This window comes from Felis catus, chromosome A2, assembly GCF_018350175.1.
Source record: "Felis catus isolate Fca126 chromosome A2, F.catus_Fca126_mat1.0, whole genome shotgun sequence".
Classification (NCBI taxonomy): Eukaryota; Metazoa; Chordata; class Mammalia; order Carnivora; family Felidae; genus Felis; species Felis catus.
The window spans coordinates 147,358,368-147,381,736 of NC_058369.1; the positions used below are offsets into that span (position 1 = coordinate 147,358,368).

Below are 23,369 nucleotides of genomic sequence, written 5' to 3' on the forward strand. Positions count from 1 at the left end.
ACCAGGGTAACCTTATCCAAAGGGTACCCAGAAACACTATAAAACAAAAGGTCAATTGCTATTGCTATTTTAGTTATATATCGCCTCCCTCTCCTGGCCTCAGAATTTATCAGGGTTAATTTCATTTACAGTGAAGCCTTGGCAAATAATTTTTAAGGCAGATGAAAATTCTTTAATTTTTTTATTCTTGTAAAACTTGGAAGTATCTGGGCATCACCGCATGTCATTTGGGAAACAGAATGTTACTTAACTAATGAAAATGGATTGTTGTATAGTTCTGAGATATTATTTTTTAACAGTTTAAAATAATTGCCATTATTTCACATTTGTACAGAGCCAGAGTGTTCTAGGTACTGAGTTAGACATGAAATCAGATACAATAATGCTGTTTTTATTGCATCTGTGGCACTTAGTAACCACAGAGGATTTGTTATTTTTGTGCATGTCTTAGAGGTAAAAATGCTGTTCATGCTTGATAGACTTCAGAATGTTTTTGTGTAACTTACATCTGAAGAACTATACCACAACACTGAGAGTTTTGTAAGTGAAAAAACTAAGACCCAGGGAGATTCTGTGGCCTGTACTTGATTTGACTACCCAGTTAGCACTAGAACTCGGTCCTGTCCCAATGGTATGTTCCTACCCAGAAGCATTGTTTTGATTTCCCTAGCTTCTTGGGGCATAGAATGGGGCATTTCACTTAGAAAATTCACTTAGGGTTTGAAATTATATGAAAATATGATAAAAATTTCTTAGACAAAAGCCTAGCTCTGTGAATGGCAAGAATTTTCTTAATGGTGTCACAGTATTTCGAAGTGCACTTTGAATTGTAACCCTTCATGGTAGGACATAACTTAGATGCCAGCCTCCACATATGTAGGCCTAGGGCGTGTCAGTTAGGTAGTAGGTGGTTTTATAGCGTTCCTGTATGTCTTATTTAACTTTTTAAAAAAGGGGGGTACCTGGCTGGCTCAGTTGGTAGAGCATGTGACTCTTGACCTTGGGGTGGTGACTTTGAGCCCCACGTTGGCATAGAGTTTACTTAAAAAAAAGGAAAGAAATGCCATAACTTAAAAGTATAAATAAATAAATTGGTGGGACTTGTGTAACAAGTAGACAGAGTCATTTAAAAGGGGGTTATATTTGAAGAAAAGAAAGGCACTATTATAAAGAAGGATGTGGATGGGACATGGTGTTATGTGTAAAGATTTTCACTACCCACTGGGCAAGAAATCTATTTTGTTGCAGTGCAGCAGTCCATGGGTATATAATAGACATTTCAGAGTTAAAAGAAACCAAGTTCTCAAGATACCTAGAATGACTTAAAGGTTGATTTCTGAGGAGTTACCCCTACCATTGTATATTTGGAAGAAATTTCCCCATTTTCCATTGGAATGACAAGGCTGTACATCACCTTATTCTTAAGGTGTCTAACTAACTCACAGCTAGTTTTAACCATCGTTTTTGATATTGCGATAGAGGGAAATAGTTTTAATGTGAAGGTTGTTTGTTTTTTTCCAGAAGTCGCGAGATGTCTTTATGTTGTATTTTAGGCCATCTTTTCCCTTAGGGTTCCTTTTTTTTTTCTTTTTTTTTTTTTTTAACGATGTGAAGCTGCATTGCTAAGAAACTGCCAAATGTGAACTTTCCACAGCCTAACACAGAGAGTCCTAAACTGGCTGCACATCAGATTCACCCCGGAAACTTTAAAAAATGCAGACTCTTCTTACCCACTGAAGACCTATGAAATCAGAATCTTGAGGATGTCTCTTAGTTATTTGTACTTTTATAAGTCTCTCGAAATGGTGGTCCTACAGCAGCCTTTCCATATACCCATGTTTAGGAGATACTAGTCTAGGGTATATTTTGGAATGCCATCCATTTACAAATTTCGTTTTTAAGTTTATTTAGATATGCCTTAAATGATCTTAGAAACAAAGGCTAGATCTGGGTGCCTTTACTTAAATTTTATCGTTAAGTTTTTTTTATACATATTTTTCTAATTTTCATAGAGACCGTTTATTTGTTTGGTGGCTGGGATGGAACTCAAGATCTTGCTGACTTCTGGGCGTACAGTGTGAAGGAGAACCAGTGGACATGTATCTCTAGAGACACTGAGAAAGAGGCAAGTTCTCAGACTTTTCATCCATCTGTATAATGATAGGGGTGTGGGTGTACACTTCCTTTTCCAGATGATTTGTAGTCCTTTCTCATGTCTGTCCACAGTAGTAGCAGAAGAATTCGTGGTGAGCAGGTGAACTTCTATACCTGGTTCTTCAACTACTGGTACATGAACAAATCTATTTCATAGGGATAAATAGAAATGAGTATTGAATATAATATAGTTTTTAACTATGTTAGCCTGGAAATGTAACTATGTATTGATCTTTTTTCTCATGTCTCTGTCACCTCTACTCTTACTTTGAGCATTCGTCTTATTTTAATTTCCTCTGGGAAAATATGCTTTTAATGTCCTTGCTTTTTCACTATTTTGGCCCCTTATTATTTGACTATATATATCAGTTTTCACAAATGATGTATATTTTATTCTTAACTAAAATTGTATTCACGTGTGTGTTGATACATATATACATAAAGCATTTTCTTAGTGAATACGATGGCTTGGATTTACAGCTTTGGATTAAAGAAGTGCATAATTATACACTAGTATAAAGCAAATGTTAATTCATTTATTTTTTCCAAATCTTTATAGAAATCTTAAAAATATTTATTTTTGAGAGAGAGAGAGACCGAGTACAAGAGGGGGAGGGGAAGGGAGAGAGGGAGACACCAAATCGGAAGCAGGCTCCAGGCTCCATGCTGTCAGCACAGAGCCCGACACAGGGCTCAAACCCATGAGCTGTGAGATCATGACCCGAGCCAAAGTCTGATGCTCAACCAACTGAGCCACCCAGGTGCCCCTAGAATTTTTTATCGTACCTTCCCATCTAAGCTGTTTCAGATTATGAGGTGACAAATAAACTTAACAAAATGGTAGGAGCTGAAAATGAAAAGTGAGGGGAAGAGACCTAATTCAAAATCCACTCCTATTAATCCAGGATGGCCATTTTAGAATGATCTGGTGCTATGCCTTTAATTCTAGGAAATTGGATTCCTGCTTACTTGAGGTGTTCATTGATTAATTTGAGTAGTTTTTATCTTTTCAAAGCTATCTTAAAATTCTGATTTCTGTTTGTTTTCCCATAAAAATATATAAAAATGGTCTTTGTCTTTCAGTATTAAAGTACTATTTTCTGAAGTCATTATTTCTATCTTCAACAAAAATAGTGATCTAAAAAAATTCCTAATTTATTTTTCTTAAACTATTTTAAATCCAAGTTGATTGCATCTGTAATTATTCTTGCAGTACTAAGTCTAGGGTTCATCCTGAAATCCTCCTTCTTCATCATTGAATATGCCTAATTGGTGCGTAAGTTCCAAGAGTTCTAGCACCCAGTATTGCATTTCACATGTCTTCCTCTCTACTCCTTTTGACACTAATTCCAACATTATGGTTTCTTTCTTAAACTTTTGCCTCCAATAGATGAAAAGTTAATGCTGGAGAAAAGCAAGGGAAGATAAATGCAAAATCAGGAGAGTGGCTCTTTTGGCAAAAGATGGGTTAGTTCACAGGGAGCCTTAAAGGTCATATTAATGTTCTACTTTTGAAGCTGGGCATGAGTATTACTTTTATATTATTTATATATGTTATAAACAATATTTGGAATGCAATTAATAAATATTTAAAACTAATACTGGAAAAATATAGACTTTATTTTGATGAGAATACTTTGTTTCTGTTATTTTGAAGTCAATAGAGATAAGTGATGACCCATTACTGGAGTTCAGATTTATTATAGTTTATTATTGTTTTCTTCATATAGATGCTGAAAAACCTTTTATTGATCTATGAAGTAAATAGTAATGGTATATGGCTGTAGCATAAATATTCATATTCATTTCTTCCAAAATTAAACAGTTAGTTAGTATTTCATATATCTAATTTTATTTTCTGTACCAGTGAGTACAAGTTATTGTTTGATGATACCGTGAGACATGTGGTTTAAAAGTATGATGTACAGTAAAGCAGTATTAATTTAATTCATTTTAATTTACTTAAATATGTATCTAATAACACATTTAGGAGATTGAAAGATAATAGAGTGGTTCACCTCCTAGAATAATTATTTTAAATGTTCATTTAGATATGCAAGTAAGTTTTTATAAAGGTTTAAAAAAATATATTTTTCTTTAGTTTTGCATTTCTAAAGTTTCTTTAATGTCAGGCTTTGTGGAAGACAGCTAGATTGTCCTATCTGCTTCTCTGTTTGGTCCCTTGTGACATGTTGTTTTCTGTGAAATATATGAAGAATATTGGACCTCACATAGATATGTTTCTGGAAAGGAGAATAGTATTTTAATAGCCTTTTCAGATACTTGCACATGGTCTTTTTTGATCTGGTCTCATATCCCAAATTGACAAGTGGTTGTTTCTTAAAAGTGATTGATTGCATTATAGACTCAAACCATATCAGCTAACATTTTCTGTTACATTAAAATCCATTGTTCTATCTGCTCTTTGAGTGGATCTTTTACCCATGCATGGTTTTTTTTACCCATGTATCAACCACTTGAAAATTACTAGTTTCCTGAGTTCTGCATATCTTCCAAATGTTGACATTTTATTATACAATACCCAAAATCCCCCATCTTTGTTAACATCCCTATCAATTTCATTAGAAAACTCTTTTAAGTATCACAAGTGGCAGATAGAAGTCAAGATCACAGTGGCAGATAAAAGTTTTAAAAAATTCTAATTTTGCTTAAAAACAAATTTTAAAATTTTAAATTTGCTTTATTTTTTTAAATAAAATTTATTGTCAAATTGTCTAACATACAGTGTGTAAAGTGTGCTCTTTACAGAGGGTGGTAGATTCCCATGGTTCGTCGCTTACATACAGCACCTAGTGCTCATCCCAGCAAGTGCCCTCCTCAATGCCCATCACCCACTTTCCCCTCTCCCGCACGCCCTCATCAACCTTCAGCTTATTCTCTGTGTTTAAGAGTCTCTTATGGTTTGCCTCCCTCCCTCTCTGTTTGTAACTTTTTTTTCCCCCTTCCCTTCCCTTCCTCCATGGTCTTCTCTTAAGTTTCTCAGGATCCACATATAAGTGAAAACATATGATACCTGTTTTTCTCTGACTGACTTCACTCAACATAATACCTTCCAGCTCCATCCTCGTTGCTGCAAATGGCAGGATTTCATCCTTTCTCATTGCCAAGTAGTACTCCATTGTATATATAAACCACATCTTCTTTATCCATTCATTAGTTGATGGGCATTTGGCCTCTTTCCATACTTTGGCTATTGTTGAAAGTGCTGTTATAAACATTGGGGTACACGTGCCCCTATGCATCAGCATTCCTGTATCCTTTGGATAAATTCCTAGTAGTGCTATTGTTGGGTTGTAGGGTAGTTCTATTTTTAATTTTTTGAGGAACCTTCATACTGTTTTCCAGAGTGGCTGCAACAGTTTGCATTCCCACTGACAGTGCAGGAGGGTTCCCTTTTCTCCACATCCTTGCCAGCTTCTGTTGTTTCCTAAGTTGTTAATTTTAGCCACTCTGACTGATGTGAGGTGGTATCTCAGTGTGGTTTTGATTATATATTTCCCTCATGATGAGTGACGTTGAGCGTCTTTTCATGTGTCTGTTGGCCATCTGGATGTCTTCTTTGGAAAAGTGTCTATTCATGTCTTCTGGCCATTTCTTCACTGGATTATTTGTTTTTCGGGTGTTGAGTTTGTTAAATTCTTTATAGATTTTGGATGCCAACCCTTTATCCGATATGTCATTTGCGAATATCTTTTCCCATTCTGTCAGTTGCCTTTTAGTTTTGTTGATTGTTTCCTTTGTAGTGCAGAAGCTTTTTATCTTCAGGAGGTACCAATAGTTCATTTTTGTTTTTAATTCCCTTGCCTTTGGAGATGTGTTGAGCAAGAAATTGCTGCAGCTGAGATCGAGGTTGTTGCCTGCTTTCTCCTCTAGGGTTTTGATGGTTTCCTGTCTCACATTGAGGTCTTTCATCCATTTTGAGTTTATTTTTGTGTATCGTGTAAGAAAGTAGTCTAGTTTCATTCTTCTGCATGTTGCTGTCCAGTTCTCCCAGCACCATTTGCTAAAGAGACTGTCTTTTTTCCATTGGACGCTCTTTCCTTAAATTTGCTTTTAATGGGGCCCTTGGGTGGCTCAGTCGATTAAGTGTATCCAACTCTTGATTTCAGCTCAAGTCTTGATCTCAGGATCATGAGTTCAAGCCCCATGTTGGCTCTGTGCTGGGCATGAAGCCTATTTAAAATGTTTTTAATAATAAAAGTCATTAAAATTAATTTTTAATAATTTTTAAAATTAATATGTATTTTTTAAAATTTTAATAAAATTTGCTTTTATCATTGGATACAAATTTTGTCTGTTTTCCTTCAAAATGACATACTTCATTTTTCAGAAAATGCCTGTCATAGCCATGATGTCTGGATAACCATATTTGGATTGTTAATTTTCTTTCAAGTAAATATAGTGTTCCATGGAGAAAGCAACTAGGTCAGCTTGTAACTCAGTCACATAAGGTACATTTCCTTGAAATAACCACTGCGTGTCAGGTAGCACTGTTTTACGGTTTTCTTTTTTTTTTTAAGTATGGGTTTGTTTGTTTGTTTGTTTGTTTTTAAGTTTATTTATTTTGAGAGAGAGCAGAGGAGGGGCAGAAAGATAAGGAGAGAGAGAAAATCCCAAGCAGGCTCTGCACTGCAGTGTGGAGCCCAGCGCAGGGCTCAAAGCCACAAACCATGAGAGCCGAAATCAAGAGTCAGATGCTTAACTTACTAAGCCACCCAGGTGCCCCTGTTTTAGTTTTCTAAATCTCTTTAATGTTCAGCTCAACAGAAGGCAGCTGGATTCATATCTGCTTCTGTATCCAATCTGTGATTATATCAGAAGTTGTGTAGCCTCTGGAAAGTTTCGTGGACACTCAAAAGATAATAAGAGTGAAAGGACAAAATTCTTACCCTTAGTGGTGGTATTAAACAAACAAACAAACAAAAGAAAACTGTGTGGACTCCCTGAAGTATATTGGAAACCCCAGAATGCACTGAGAACTGCTGCTTTAATTTAATCCACAGACCCTTTTTAGATCTAGACACTAATCATGTAATACCTCAGTAATGTCCTTTATATGTGTCCCACTGTCACTCCCAACCCCCATCCCTGACCAAGACTCAGTTCATGATCATGCATTCATTTCAGTGTCATGTTTCTTTAGTCTCCTTTAGTCTGGAATAGTTCCTCAACCTTTCCTTATCTTTCTAGACCTTGACATTTTTGAAGAACACATAGTAATTATTTTGTAGACTGTCACTCAGTTGCTTTGTCTCTTCTTTCCTTGGGATTGGATTTAGGTTGAGCATTTTTAGCAGGAATACCATATGGATGACATCGGGTAGCCCTTAGTATATCCTGTCAGGAGGTGCATTGTGTCAGCTTGTCTGGTACCTTTGATCACTTGTTTAAGGAGAGTGCCCTCCAGATTTTTCCCCCTCTATAGTTAATATGTAATTTGTGAGGAGACATCTTGAGATTATGAAAATACCCCATTACTCATCAAACTTTCACCTTTAGCATCTATTGATGAAACTACTAAAGCTTTATCCAAAGTGATTATATCATTTTATATTCCTACCAGAAATGTATGAAAGTTCTGGTTGCTCCCTATCTTCTTTCCCCATTGAATTGCTTTGGCGTGTTTGTCAAAAATCAATTGATCATATAAGTATATGTCTCTTTTTGAATACTCTAGCCTGCTCCATTATCTTTTGGTCCGCTCATATACCATTATGACACTTCTTGAGGGTCAGGTAACACAAGACCTCTTTATTCTTTTTAAAAATTATTTTGTGGGGCACCTGGGTGGCTCAGTTGGTTAAGCATCCGACTTCGGCTCAGGTCATGATCTCATGGTTCATTAGTTTGAGTCCCACATCAGGCTCTGTGCTGACAGTTCAGAGCCTGGAGCCTGCTTCAGATTCTGCGTCTCCCTCTCTCTCTTCCCATCTCCTGCTCATACTGTCTCTCTCTCTCTCAAAAATAAATTAACATTAAAAAACAATAATAATTAAAAATAATAATAAATAAATAAACAAAAATTGTTTTGAGGAGTTCCTGGGTGGCTCAGTCAGTTAAGCATCTGACTCTTGATTTCTGCTCAGGTCATGATCTCACTGGTTCATGAGATCAAGCCTGGTGTTGGGTTCTACACTGACAGTGTGGAACCTGCTTGGGATTCTCTCTTCCCCTCTCACTCTGCCCCTCTCCCCTCCAAAAGAAATAAATAAACTTTAAAAAAAGAAATTATTTTGATTCTTCTAGGTCTTTTACATTCCATATAAATTTTAGAATAATATTGTCAATTTCTAAAACTGTTGGGATTATGATTGAGAATGCAATGTCTATAAATCAGTTTGCTGAGAATTGATGTCTTAATAATATTAGATCTTCTAATCCATGAGCATAGTTAAATTAAATCTCCATTTATTTCAGTCTTCATTATTTGTCAGCACTCTTGGAGTTTTTAGGTTAGAGGTCTTGAATATTTTTATTAGATTGATCTCAGTGTATTTTGTTTTTTCATGCTATTGTAAATGGAGCTTAAAATTGTTTTTATCTTTTTGCTTACTGCTAATATAGTTATTTTTTTACTATTGCCTTTATATCATGACACTTCTAAATTCATTTATTATTTCTCTTTGTTGATTTCTTAAGATGTTTCAACAGTTTTGTCATCTATGAATAGAGACAATTTTCTTTCTTCCTTTTTGCTCTTTTTTTTTCTCTTTCTAACCTTTTTTTTTAATGCCTTATTGCACTGATTTGGACTTCTCATATGGTGTTAAATAGAGCAAGTGAGACTAGACATCCTTATCTTGTTTCAGATTCTCGCAGGACAACGTTCATTATTTCACTGTTAAGTGAAAAATTAGGGGCTTCTGGGTGGCTCAGTCGGTTGAGTGTCCAACTCTTGATTTCAGCTCAGGTGGTGATCTCACAGTCATGGGATTGAGCCCTGCCTTGGGCTCTGTGCTGGGTGTGGAGCTTGCTTGAGATTCTCTCCCTCTCTCTCTCTGTCTCTCTCATGCATGCACCTGAGCGCTCACTCCTTCTAAAAAAATTTAAAAAGTGAAGAATTAGATTTAGGATTTCATGCATTCTTACCAGATTGAAGACATTCCTTTCTATTCCTAGTTTTCTATGAGTTTCCTCATAAATGTCTGTTGAATTTCATCAGATGCTTTTTCTATATAGATAAGATCATATTTTTTCCCTTTAATTCTGTTAATGTGGTGAATTACCTTGATCAGTTTTCAAATGTAAAATTAACTTTGCATTCCTGAAATAAACCCCCGTTAGTTAAGGAATATCCTTTTTATATATTGCTGCATTTTATTTGATAATATTTTGTTAAAGATTCGTTTTGTGTCTGTTCATGAGTTATACTGGTTGGTGTTTGTTGCCTGTAAATTATTTTTCCTCTTTCTCCTTTGTAGTATTATTGTTAATTGGTTTTAGTGTTCTCTTATCCTCATAAAATAAGTTAGGAATATTATTTCTTGTGTTTGATAAAATCTACCTGTATACATATCTAGGACTGGCATTTTATTTGTGGGAAGATTCTATTTAAAAAAAACCTCAATGTTTATTTATTTATTTTGAGAGAGAGAGAGAGCAGGGTAGGGGCAGAGGGAGAGGGAGAACAGGTAATCCCAAGCATGCTCCACACTGCCAACACAGAGCCTGATGTGGGGCTCAAACCCACAAACTGTGAGGTCATGACCCGAGCTGAAACCAAGAGTGGCTTAACGGACTGAGCCACCCAGGTGTCACTATGGGAAGTTTTTAAATTATGAAATCAATTTTTCAGTAGATATAGTGACTTCAGATTGTCTCTTTTATCTCATGTCAATTTTGGTAAGTTTACAGTTTTTCAAGGAATATGTCCATTTTATCAACATTGCCAGATTTTACCTAGGTTTTTTCATAATGGTCCCTTATTTTCTTTTTAACTTCTAGTGAGCCTGTAAGTTATGTTCCTGCTTTCATTTCTCATATTTGGCAATTTGTGTTTTCTCTTCGTTTTTAAAAAATTAGTCTTGCTAGTGGTTTATAATTCTAATCTTTAAGGAAACCAACTTTGTTAATTATCTCAAATTTTTTGTCTGTTTTCTATTCTCTTGGTTCCTATTTTTTATTTCCATTTTTCTTCATATTAAGAGTATAATTTGCTCATTTGAATAGCAGTTAGGCTAATTAAGCTGAAGCAAGAAGTTCTGTTACCCCCCCCAATAAAATTTCAAATTTCACATTCTAGAATATATGGCATAGATTTATTATGCATTACCCTATCTTTGTTTTTGAGATTAATTAGGGAGAAAATTCTTTCAAAAAATAATATTTCCACCTTATCTGCTGGAGATTTTCTTTGGCAAAAATCTTTAAAAATAAGTTTTAAAATAATATTTAGTATGAATACTAAAGTGCAGATTCAAATCAACTTAACATCTAGATTCCTAACACTAATGTCAAATTATTCTTCCTGCCTAATCTTTATTCATTTAATGTAAATAACAGTGCTAGAATGCTCTTTTTATAATACTGCTTTTTTTTTAACGTTTTTTTTTGTTTTTGTTTTTGTTTTTGTTTTTTTTGAGACAGAGAGAGACACAGCATGAACGGGAGAGGGGCAGAGAGAGAGGGAGACACAGAATCGGAAGCAGGCTCTAGGCTCTGAGCCATCAGCCCAGAGCCCGACGCAGGGCTCGATATAATACTGCTTTTTTAATGTTCTATCCTGCTCTAGAAACCCATGATAGTCCTTTACTGCCTGTGAGGTTATATCCAGTCTCCTCTGTCAGTCATTCACCAGGCTTGTATTTGTGCATTACTCTTCTATTTCTGCAGTAGGAATTCTTCATCTCAGCCATAACCACACACATTGTATTCAGTCTATTTTTGCTTTTGTTTCTCTTATCTTGTGGAAAACTAATCTAGAAGAGTGGAAAGAACACAGTTTTTGGTTCTAGTTACACTGAAGCTTAGATTCTCTGTCTTCCTAGTTCTGTTACACTGAACAGATTACTTAGAATCTGTGAAATGGTAATATTTTCTTATAGAGTTATGTGGATTGAATGAAATATACATAGACATGTCGTAATTAGTATACATAGAATTTAGGACATATTTAACAAATATTAAATCTCTCCTTTTCCCCTTTCAACTAATCAAATCCTGCCCAATTGAAGTTCTTTTTTTTCCATGAACTCTGTTTTGTTTATGCTGCAATATATTTTTTTTGCCTTTTATTCAGTCCTGTGATACAAATGATCTCAACTAAATAATTTTTGTTGATAATATAGTGTTATTCATACTGTTTCCCTCATTGTGTTGTTTGTCCGAGCGGAAGTGTCCGTTTTATATAATGTAAAGTATGGATGAAGAAGTCAGAGATTTGGATTTTTATTCTGGTGCTGTCACTAGTTTACTAGTCTTCAGGATACCTTTTCTCTTTGGGTTATGTTTCCTCATCTTTAAAAGGAGATTATTAAACTAGAGATCTTTTTAAGGTTCCTTACAGTTACGAAATTCAGCAATTCTACTTATTCTTGGGGTGTCTGTTTTGTGCTAGATTCAGATGAGAAATTGTAATGAGAAATATTTTAAAAGACCAATTGTGTCTTTAGATTAACATGTCCTAGAGAATAGAGTTCCGTGCACAAATGACTACAGTGCAGTGAGTATATCACAGAAGCCGTATGAGTGTTATAAGCAGAGTGCCATGTGCAGAATAGTTCATCTCATCTTTCCTGGTAGATTTTAAGCATTTCTGTGGTAAGATCTAACTGTGTGTTGGACTTATATTGCAAACCTTTCAATAAAAGTCAACAAAAAAGAACATTTAATTTTACTTTTTATTATTTGGTCTTTGAGTATTTTTCTTTTTTCTTGTTTTGCTCTCACAGAATGGTCCTAGCGCCAGATCATGTCATAAGATGTGCATTGACATTCAGCGAAGGCAAATCTACACATTGGGGCGTTATTTGGATTCCTCTGTGAGGAACAGCAAATCTCTGAAAAGTGACTTCTATCGTTATGACATTGACACAAACACATGGATGTTACTCAGTGAGGATACTGCTGCTGACGGAGGGCCAAAATTGGTGTTTGATCATCAGGTTTGGTGCACAGATAAATATATGGTGGAACTAATTAGTGCTCAGTAACTCTTGCTCTTAGAGTTTATTTCGCATGTTATGCTGTGTTGTCTATTAGTGATTTCCTATAAATACCTATAATAGATAATAAAAGTAACTATTGTTTCAGTAGGTATAAAGTTAGTTAAAATTTTTTTTCTCGGGGCGCCTGGGTGGCTCAGTCGGTTGAGCATCCGACTTCGGCTCAGGTCACGATCTCGCGGTCCGTGAGTTCGAGCCCCGTGTCGGGCTCTGTGCTGATGTCTCAGAGCCTGGAACCTGCTTCCGATTCTGTGTCTCCCTCTCTCTCTGCCCCTCCCCCATTCATGCTCTGTCTCTCTCTGTCTCAAAAATAAATAAACATTAAAAAAAAAATAAATTAAAAAAAATAAAAATAAAAAATAAATAAAATTTTTTTCTCTTGTTTGATGCAAGATAAAATACTAATATCAGAACAAGTGTTAATTTATAAAAACTTTATAGAGTAGATGGAGCAGTACATATTAGGAAAACAAATTTTGATTTTATAATAAACAGTCATAACTCATAACAGTAACAACTTACACTTTTAAAACTTTATTCTGCATTCCTGGAAGAAATTTAAAATTATTTTATAATGAGTTTGAGAATTTGAAATCCAGAGCTTTTCTTCCAATTGGAGTGAAATATATTTACTTTTGTATATCATCATAAAGCAGATAGGAATTTGACATATACTAGATGAAGTTTAAACTGAGCACCAATAAGGGGTGCCTGAGTGGCTCAGTCGGTTAAGCATCGACTTCGGCTCAGGTCATGATCTCATGGTCTGTGAGTTCAAGCCCCACATCGGGCTCTGTGCTGACAGCTCAGAGCCTGGAGCCTGCTTCAGATTCTGTGTCTCCCTTTCTCTCTGTCCCTCCCCTGCTCACACTCTCTCTGTCTCAAAAAAAATAAACATTTAAAAAGGTGCCTGGGTGGCTCAGTTAAGCGTCCGACTTCGGCTCAGGTCATGATCTCACAGTTGGTGAGTTCAACCCCCGTATCGGGCTCTGTGCTGTCAGCTCAGAGCCTGGAACCTGCCCTGGATTCTATGTTTCCCTCTCTCTCTCTCTCTCCCTCTCCCGCTCATGCTCTGCCTCCTCTGCCTCTCAAAAATAAATAAATGTTAAAAAACAACAACAACAACAACAAAATTTAAACTGAGCAACAGTAGAAATCACATAATGGTGTTATAAACTAGAAGACTACACACAGTGATCTGTAAACCTTTTTAATATTAACAATTTAATACGCTCATCACTATCCCCATCAATGTCATTGTCACTGTTATCTGTTTTTAGATATTTAGTGTATATCAGTTTAGGTCAGTACCCAAAACAATAACCAGTAACAATTCTGTAGGCAGTTTTACTTGGCTCACCCCATATCCAAAGGGTTTTTTGTAGTATGAGGGAGAAAAGACTTTTTAAAACTCTGTAGCACTGCATTGATGAACATAGTATTATCTAGTACTTGAGAAATCGTAGGTGGTGCTAAGATTATCACAGAATTTAGCTTAGGCCTAATATCTTATTTAGGAATTAAAACCCCAGTCTTTATTTTCTTTGGAGGTTTTTGTTAATTCTTTGCCTTTAAACTATTCTACTGACATACTTATAATAACAAGTAGTTTTTATAGGAGAATGGTAAGGAAAAGAGGAGTGGGTTTTATGCCTATCAAGTGAGTAGTGGGTAGAAAATCAAAAATGTTAGTCTTCAGAGTATTCCCCAGATTGAATTTAGAACTTCTGCTGGCTCTACATAACTGAACTCTGCAAAGCTCTGCACTTCCCTGCTGACACCTTCAGTGTTGCTCATGTGGAAAATAAATACTCCAAAAAATGTTAGGCTGGTTCCAATCTTTTAAAAACAGAGCATCAGCAGATAACACTGTTAGGGAAACCATTTATTTTCTTCCAACTGGTTACAAATTTCTTTTACAAAAGATGCTTATGTCTTTCTTTTTATAGATTGAAAAAAGAATAGCTCAGGGGTAGTCTGAGTGGAGCACATTTATTGTCCTTGTGTGTGACCTTGGTTTGTCTTGACTTTAATAAAATTGAATGTTCTTTGGAAGCTAGGTTCTGTTACATGATGCTTGATTTTCATCTGATTAGATGTAATAGAAGAACACTAGGGGTGAAGAAACCAGGATTTCACCAATTAACACAATCTTTATAAGTCTTCATTTTGTATTCGATTTCATGCAAATAAAACTATACGTTGGAACTTACTCCAAAAATTACCTAGGGTCATTTATGACACATTAAGACTTGACACTTCACATTCAAATTTGAGAAGAACGTGAGAAAGCTAGAGGCATGAAGACATGTTTAGAAGTTACTTTGCCATTTTGAATTTTAACATAAAAAAATACCCTAAAATTTAAAGCTTTTGGATTTCTTAAGATCACAGTGGTAGCTTAGTTCTGAAATTTTCCAAGTTGTTTCTTTGTATGATTTTCAGTAACAATGAGAACCAAACAAAAAGATTAAGGAAAAACACCCCCATAGGTCACATTTCAGTAAAACCAGGAGCCAGAGAAAACCCATGACTCCCAATTCCTTGTAAGTTTAGCCAGAAACAACTGAAATGCCCAGAACCAGTATTGAAGCCCACAACAGTGTAATAGGGGAGAGCTCAAGGCATGAAACAGAAACCCCTCCCTAAACCAGATAAGGTTTGTAGTTAGAGATAACGTGACTTCACAGTAGCACCAGGTTTTGAAGAAGTCATTTAATTCAGTAGCAGCAGAGGAGAGAATCCTGGAGCAAGAGCATCACCCTTCTGTTAGGAACCTTCTGTTATCCCATCCAGGGCAGTTCAACTCATTTAAATATGAAAAATGAAAAAGCAATAAACACCAAATCTTTAGAGAGGTACTCTGAAGAAAAAGAACCAGCAAAACTTTCCTTCATGTAACAGCAGGTGAAAAATTATATCCCAGTATTCTAAAATGAATTAAATGGCTTAAGGAAGCTTGCAACTGTCAAGAAGACTACAAAGCATAAGTTCAAGAATGCAGATGAGATGGCCAAATGATAGGTGCAAATGAAAGTGGACCTGATAAAATTCAGGAAAGAGATTAAAGAAAATTATATTGGGGGCACCTGGGTGGCTCAGTCGGTTAAACGGCCGACTTCGGCTTGGGTCATGATCTCGCAGTCCGTGAGTTCAAGCCCCACGTCGGGCTCTGTGCTGACAGCTCAGAGCCTGGAGCCTGTTTCAGATTCTGTGTCTCCCTCTCTCTGACCCTCCCCCATTCATGGTCTGTCTCTCTCTGTCTCAAAAATAAATAAACGTTAAAAAAAAAAAAAAAGAAAATTATATTGGCACTTCCAGAAAGTAACAATAATCTACAAGGTGTGTAAAGAATAGGTAAGTGTCATATAGCATAGAAATAAGAAGAGCTGATAAAGAAAACAGAAAAAAGACTTAAAAAGGATTAGCCAGAAAATTATAGATGGAGAATGCAGTCAAAAGAGAGCCAACATACACATAATTGGAGACATTAAAGAAGAAAACCAAGACCATGGAATAGAATAAATATTTATTAATAATTAATTCAAGACTACTTACATATCGAAAGGGCATGCTATCTTCAGGGGAAATTGACCTAGACATTCAACTCTAAGGTATATTGAATTTCAAAGATAGAGCATTTTGATACAGCTAGGCAAACTTATCAAGTCACCTAGAAGAGAAATCAAATGAGACTGGTGTCAGATTTTTCTACAGCTATGTTCAATGCCAAGAGAGGCAATAGAGCAACATCTAGAAGGTATTCAAGAAAAGACAGTGTGAATCAAGGGTTTTATATCAAGCCAAATTGTCCTTCAAGTATAAACATTTTTGGGGGAAATTACTAGAAAATAGAATACAATCTAGCCAAGAAGTGGCTGGAGAAACTTTAATCAAAGCATTGGAGATCTCAGCTCATTAACATTCTCCCCGGGCCACTAGATCATTGTCAGGCTGAATGTATACTTTTACTGCCCTTCTGCCCCACAATCTATGAAATGCAAAAGAATACACTGGTAGTAATGTTAATAAACAAGAAAGAGTGTTCTTGGGGAACTTAAAAAAATGGGGAGAATTCCTTGAGTCTCAAAGTGTATATAGCTAGGGCAAATATTAGATGAACAATTGGTGACTGAACAGCAGGGCATTTTCCAGTTTGAGCAGCACTTACCTTTGATAACTGTCTACAGATCAGGTGTTGAGCATAGACACTGGAGCTGGAATGATGGAACAGTACTCCCAGGAGGCAATGGAGAGCTGCTCCGGCACCCTTGATGGCATCATGTCTCATTTCTCCCCACCGGCTCCCTTGGGGAAGGCTGCTGGATATAAAGAGGCGGATGAATAGGGATTCACAGATACAAAAAGGCCTATAACAGCAGCTAAAAAATTCCAAATAATTAATACCATGAGACAGGGGTACTGAATTCAGCAAAGTGAGAATTAACAAAAACAGCTAGAACTGTAAACTGAAGAAGCCTTTAAGATAAATTTAAGTGATGTTCTTAGAGTAACTCAGGAGGCTGTTTCATCCATGATAAAGAAGTATCTAGAAAAAATATGTTTAAAGATTTGACAGCAAAACAGCAATCTCAGTGAATTGATTAAAAAGCTGTCACCTTTAAGTGGTTACTAAATTAGCTGAAATTATGAGAGAAATGTTAAGGAAAAGAGAAAAGATCCTGAAGTTCTAATATCCACCTAATAGGAGTTCTAGAAAAAGAATGGAGGCAAACCAAAAACAGCAAACCTCAAGGTTAAAAAGGAAAAAAACTCAGAGCTGAAGAAGGACAGGTTTTAGAATTAAAACACCAGGGACAGATTAGGATGAATGAAGTAAAACTATCCCTACCTGGATACTTCCTTAATGAAATTTTAGAACCAGGAATTAAGAGAAAATCCTAAAGGCTGCAGAGAGGAAACTGGTTACCTTTGTAAGTAAGCAAGGATCAGATTAGTATGAGGCGTTTTTAGAGGTTGGTGGTTTGGGCAACACTGCTTTGAAAGCTTGAAATTTTGTGAGGAGAGAATTATTTTGAACCCAGGGTAATCCTAGCCAATGTTGTATTCATTTGATAGAGTAGAATAAAGACTCTTTTGGATTTTAAAACATTGGGGTGTGGAATAAGTGGCTATCCACTATTTGATTTTAGAAATTAAATTTCTAACTTGATAGAGTAGATGAGTGAGTGGTGTTCCAATTTTTGACTTAGGTGATCTCTGGAAATCTTCAGAGAAAAGATGTTAATATTACCATACAAACTTTAGTAATCATTAGCTGTTCAGAAAATTTTTTCAGAGATTAAGAGTGAAAATGAAATTATAAACTGCTGAACAGCATAAAGTTTCCTAGGGTGATTAACAATTTTTGTTCGATAATTGACTCTCATTGAAACTGCTTATCTTATCCAGGGAAGAACCGAACTGAAGGAATAAAATTATTTCTGTTTTGTGTCCTGTTCGTTCTAAGATATGGGAAAGAATTGGTGAAGCTGCTACAATATCTTACTCTTTTTTTTTGAGTTGGTTTGGTCTGGTATTCTGGAGAGAGCTACCGAGATAAAGATATGTTTATGCTTCACCACTAATAACAAATGAGAATAACCACATTAAAATTAAACTTCAATATCCCCAGAAGGAAATAGAAACCCCTTTTGTAGCTATATGAAGCAGAAACATAAGGACTGGATAACAGAGATTGGCCAAAAATAGTGTGAATTTGTAAATTTATGAAAATTTAAATAGGGTCATATAATGAGTCAGTCAAGATTTTCAACCTGATTCTGAGGTGCTTGGAGAGATCTGAGCATTAAGTACTTGAGACAAGGTAATGTCTCAAGAGTGGGAATACTTTCAACTATATTCACCAAGATTTCACCCTTGAGGAATAGTAGAATTTCACCTTAATTTATGGAAGGTTGTCAGAAACCTGGCAAGTGACTGGATCTTTTTTAGTGGTTAGGGGAAAATTAGGAGATGCTAGAATCTTTTCTTTTTAATATGAATTTAAAAAATAAAATTTATATTTAAAATAGGTTTTTCCTAAAAACAGTACAAAAAGAGATGAATGTCACAATTTGATGGGAGGAGAAAATTGAGCATACAACGGCTGGTATTTGTGCTTTGGCCAAAAAAATAGATGTTTTGTATACGCAATTTATTCTTTAAATATCAGTGCCACTTGTGTTCAACATCTGATTCCCATCTTGGACTTATATAGAATTTGTCCAGTTTGTCTATCCACTTTGAAATAGAATTTGGTTCTTATTGTCTTGCGGCATATGACTTTTTTCTCAGAGATACTTTTATGAAAAGCCATGATCTCCTTGAGTGGAAAGAATGAAAGAATCAAGGTTGGCTTTTGAACATAAATTGCAAAACATACATCAAAGAAAATTAAATATGTAGTGTGTTAAAGGAGGTAAAGTCATCACCACAGAAGTCAGTCTGGATTGACTGCAAATGTCTTTGTTTGTTTTTGCTATTTTGTAACAACATAATCTGAAGAGTTGCAAAATAAATACAGAAAGATGAATTCAGCTGTGTCACTCTTATTGACATATCTGCTGTCTGATTAAATGGTAGCAAAATTAATAGGATGGATGCTTGCCTAGAATAGAAAGAAGGGAGTTTTTTTTATAAGGAGGATGAACAGGAGGGTGTGATCACTTTACCCATAGAGTATGATCAGTATTCAATCTTAGGTATAACTTAGCACTTCATGTATTATTGATTGATTTGGTAAAAATTACACAGTTTAAAGAAAGCATAAAGCTCTTTAACCCTATATATTTTACTCTCACTGGGAAAAATGGAAACCTGACCAAGTATTAAGGAATCCATCCTGAATCTCTGCAGATGGTGAGCATTATTACAGTAAGTGCACACGGTAATCAAGGGTGCTATTTAGTGTTATTAAGGCGAAGTTTAGTTTTTTGAGAATCTAAAACTGCACACGTTGGTTTCATTTTAGCACATATGACAGGAACAATCTATAACTCTTCAATCTTGTCTTGTTCTGATAGATGTGTATGGATTCAGAAAAACATATGATCTACACCTTTGGTGGTAGAATTTTGACATGTAATGGCAGCGTAGACGACAGCAGAGCCAGTGAACCACAGTTCAGTGGGTTGTTTGCTTTCAACTGTCAATGTCAAACTTGGAAACTTCTTCGAGAGGACTCCTGTAATGCTGGGCCTGAGGACATCCAGTCTCGGATAGGACACTGCATGCTATTCCACTCAGTAAGAATATTCTATATATCGTATTCTTATTTTGTCATGTATATCTCAATAGGAAAAGGAATAGTAAAATCTAAATCTTCAGAAAGAGATCAAAACTTTTTATTAAAAATACATGATTAGTGTTAGCAATGAGAGGCAAAAATAAAACTTCCTTAGCCAATGTACTGTTTGGTAATTATGAGACTCTTCCCACTAACCTAGTAATTCCTTAATAGTTATTACTCAACTATTAATCAAGGCACTTTTATGACTAACTTTACTGCTTATACAGATACTGTAGCTATTTCTCTTTCTTAATACCTTTCTACTTACTGATTTCTCTTAGTAACTAGAAGATCAGTTGTTCTCTTTTCCTCTTTGCCACTCTCCATTAAGTGTGAGGAATTAAGAATTGACTGTATAGAATTAGAATTTAAATTTATCAGCAAAACCAATATAGAAACATTTGTTTTACCTTTTCAGATGTTATAATGAAAACCTGGGCTTCTTTCTGTGAACATAACTTTAAAAACATACTGTGGGCTATTTTGAACATATATCAAAGTATAGAGAAGAGTGTAATAAATTCCTGTGTACTTATTTATCTGTCTCAACAATTAGCAATATTCCACTATTCATTTTTCATATATCTGCCCCTTAATATTTCACTTCTTTCTTTGATGTTTCTCTGATTTTTAAGTTTATTTTTTTAATTAATTTATGTTTTAATTTACATCCAAGTTGGTTAGCATATAGTGCAACAGCGATTTCAGGAGTAGATTTTTTAAGTTTATTTTTAAATTTTGTGCTGGGGTATTTTAAGGCAAATCCCAGACAATGTGTCATTACACCTGTAAATACAGTAGTGTATCTCTAACAGATAAGGACTTTTTATAAACATAATTATGATACCATTATAATACTGAACCAAAGCACCAGCAAGTTCATATTATCATTAATATATAGTTTGCATTTATTTTGTTTTCTGAAATACTGAAAAATACCTTTTTATAGTAGGTTTCGGCAAGTCAGGCTCTAAAAAAGATCTGTGTATTGTTTTTGGTTGTTATGTCTCTGAGATTTCTTTTAAGCCATAACAGTACTCCCTGCTCCTATTTTTTTCCCCCTTGCATGCCATTTATTTACTTGTTAAACTGAATCATGTGTGCTCTCAAATTTCCTGTATTCTTGATTTGGCTAATTTTATCCTTGTAGTGTTGTGATTGTCTAGTCTCTATATTTCCTGTAAGCTGGTAGTTAGATCTAGAGGCTTCATTCATTTTAGATTCTCTTTTTTTGGAGGCAGGGAAGGCAAAAAGAGGGGTGCAAGAATACTTAAAAGATGGTCTGATTGCAAAATGTCAAGAGGCATTTAATGTGTAGTTGTCATACTTTTGGTGATGTTAAGAATATTCTGTGGGTTTAGGTGTTACAGCCTGATTCATCAGTAATAAAGTTTCTTGTCAACTTTTTACTGAATGGTTTTTGCAGTCATTGATAATCATTGTGTAGGGTTTGTGAAACATATTTTTCTAATTATGTTATTTATTCTGTATTTATTAATTGATTCTGATATTAAAAACTTACCCTCATTAACGATTTGGCTACCCTGATGTGTACACCACACAGAAAAATACATGATTTTTTTCTCTTTGTCACCTTTTCATATTAATAAGTTGAGGCTCCACAGTTAACCAGTGTATTTTTTTAAGCATTATTATGAACTTGTGGACTTATATATTTGATGTGTTTAATCCAGTGCTGTCATTATTGATGCCCCAATTTTTCTCTTTGTCCAAGAGTGCCCCCTTCCCACTATACACGCACATAGAGCTATGTACACATATAGCTATATGTATATATGCACATATCTATATATTTTTTTAGTAAGAGAAAAATTAAGTCATTAGTTCCTACTAACATGGCCAATTCAAATTAAAAATCATAGAGTTTTAAAATTTAATATCCTTTTGATTTTGTATTTGTGTATCTTTTAAGGTTAAAATCCTTCTTAATGGCAATATTACATTATTCTGTTTTTCTGTAATAGTTACAGAATCACAGAACTAACAAAAATTACTGAATGTTGTTTCAGGTTGCTTTCTCATTTTTCTGTTTAGGATATAGCTAGGGATGGAGAGTCAAAAAACATGAATTAAAATCACTAGAAATACTATTTCTCTGTGTGATTATGTCCCTGTGTGGTCATATCTTTATGTACAGATAGATTTATTTCATTGTTTTTCAAATTTCAGAGATTGTTTTTTTCTTTTGAGTTAATTTTGTTTTCTAATTAAATAAAAACAGTATACATGGTTCTAAAGGCAAAACCATACTTTTGGAGTGATCAGATTTCTCTATCCCTGTCTTCTTGCTTTGTCCCTTCTCATAAAGGTCTTTTATTACTTTCTTTCCTTTGTTTCTTTTTGAAGAAAGAAACAAACATATACATATTCCTTTTTTCCCTTTCTTATGCAAAGGAAGCACTGTATACATTATTCTATACCTTGCTTTTTTACTTTCATAGGGTATCCTAGAGATCACCACCTCTTAGTATGAGAGAACTTCATCATCCCTCTTTATACCAGCACAGTACTCCATTGCATGGATCTGTCATAAAATGGCTTTTATAGAGGTTTAAATTTTAAAAGGATCACTCTGAATTCTTCATGGAAGTGACTACTTTCTCCCTTCTTTGCCCTTTTTTCCTTATTTTTCAGAAAAATCGTTGCTTATATGTATTTGGTGGCCAGCGATCGAAGACCTATTTGAATGATTTCTTTAGTTATGATGTGGACTCTGATCATGTAGACATAATATCAGATGGCACCAAGAAAGACTCTGGAATGGGTAAAGGCATTTAGTGATTCTTCTCTCGCGTCTTAGCTACTTTAGAAAGAAGACTGTAGACCATTATCTTTTCTTTCTAACCATTCTTCACCCTTTCCCTGTGTCTTTAATTGAAATAATTCTGAGTAAGAGGAAGAAAAATCTACCAGCTAAATTATTCAGTTTTATCTGTTTAAAATATATAAGTTATTATATTATTTCCTTTTATAAATTTCTAAAGATATTATTTATGTGTGTGCTTGTTTGGTGGAGGGGCTTTGCAAAAATTAGTATCTTAAAAACTCTTATTCTATTTTTGCTAATCCTTTCCACCTTCTGCTTTTCCTATAGTGACTAATATAACAGGCACTAGCATGATAGAGTATGTCTTTGTTCTGAGGGAGGACCTAATGTAACTGGTAATGCCTTTTAAGTTTGCAAGCTCAGCATCCAAGTTATTCTCCTAAGTACTAGGGTGATTGATTTGCTTGAGATAGTCCCAGTGTTATGCATATTGCCCTGCATGGTTATTAATAGTGCCCCATTCACTCTCAGGTGTCTTATTTTGGATAATAATTTACATAGTTACCCTGTGACTATCACACACAGAAGAATAATATTTGTTTAAGACCCAATGGTTTGAAATGTCTAATTTGAGAAATTAGATCAGCTTGCTTTTTTTTTTCTTTTAGCTTTTTAAAAAAAATTTTTAATGTGTATTTTTGAGAGAGAGAGAGACACACACACAGGCTCGAAGCAGACTCCAGGCTCTGAGCTGTCTGCACAGAGCCCAACGTGGAGCTCAAACTCAAACTGCAAGATCATGACCTCAGCCAAAGTCAGACACTTAACCAACTGAACCACCCAGGCACCCCATAGCTATTATTTAGGAAAATAGATCTTTTTATTAAAATAGTTGATATTAATGAGGAAAAACTTAAAAAAATTTTTTTGACAAAAGAGCACCATACTTAAA

At 35.1% G+C, this 23,369-nt stretch overlaps 1 protein-coding gene across 4 annotated transcripts in view; it reads left to right on the plus strand.

Annotated features, from left to right (window-relative positions):
• The window catches only part of MKLN1 (muskelin 1), a 378,358-nt gene that overhangs the window by 302,553 nt on the left and 52,436 nt on the right, over nt 1–23,369 (plus strand). For all 4 annotated transcript variants that reach the window (XM_003983064.6, XM_006929380.4, XM_003983063.6 and 1 more), the window contains 4 exons: nt 2,013–2,125; nt 12,066–12,278; nt 19,364–19,585; nt 22,285–22,414. In XM_003983064.6, the coding sequence (XP_003983113.1) occupies nt 2,013–2,125; nt 12,066–12,278; nt 19,364–19,585; nt 22,285–22,414 (678 nt within the window). The remainder of the gene's footprint in view (nt 1–2,012; nt 2,126–12,065; nt 12,279–19,363; nt 19,586–22,284; nt 22,415–23,369) is intronic.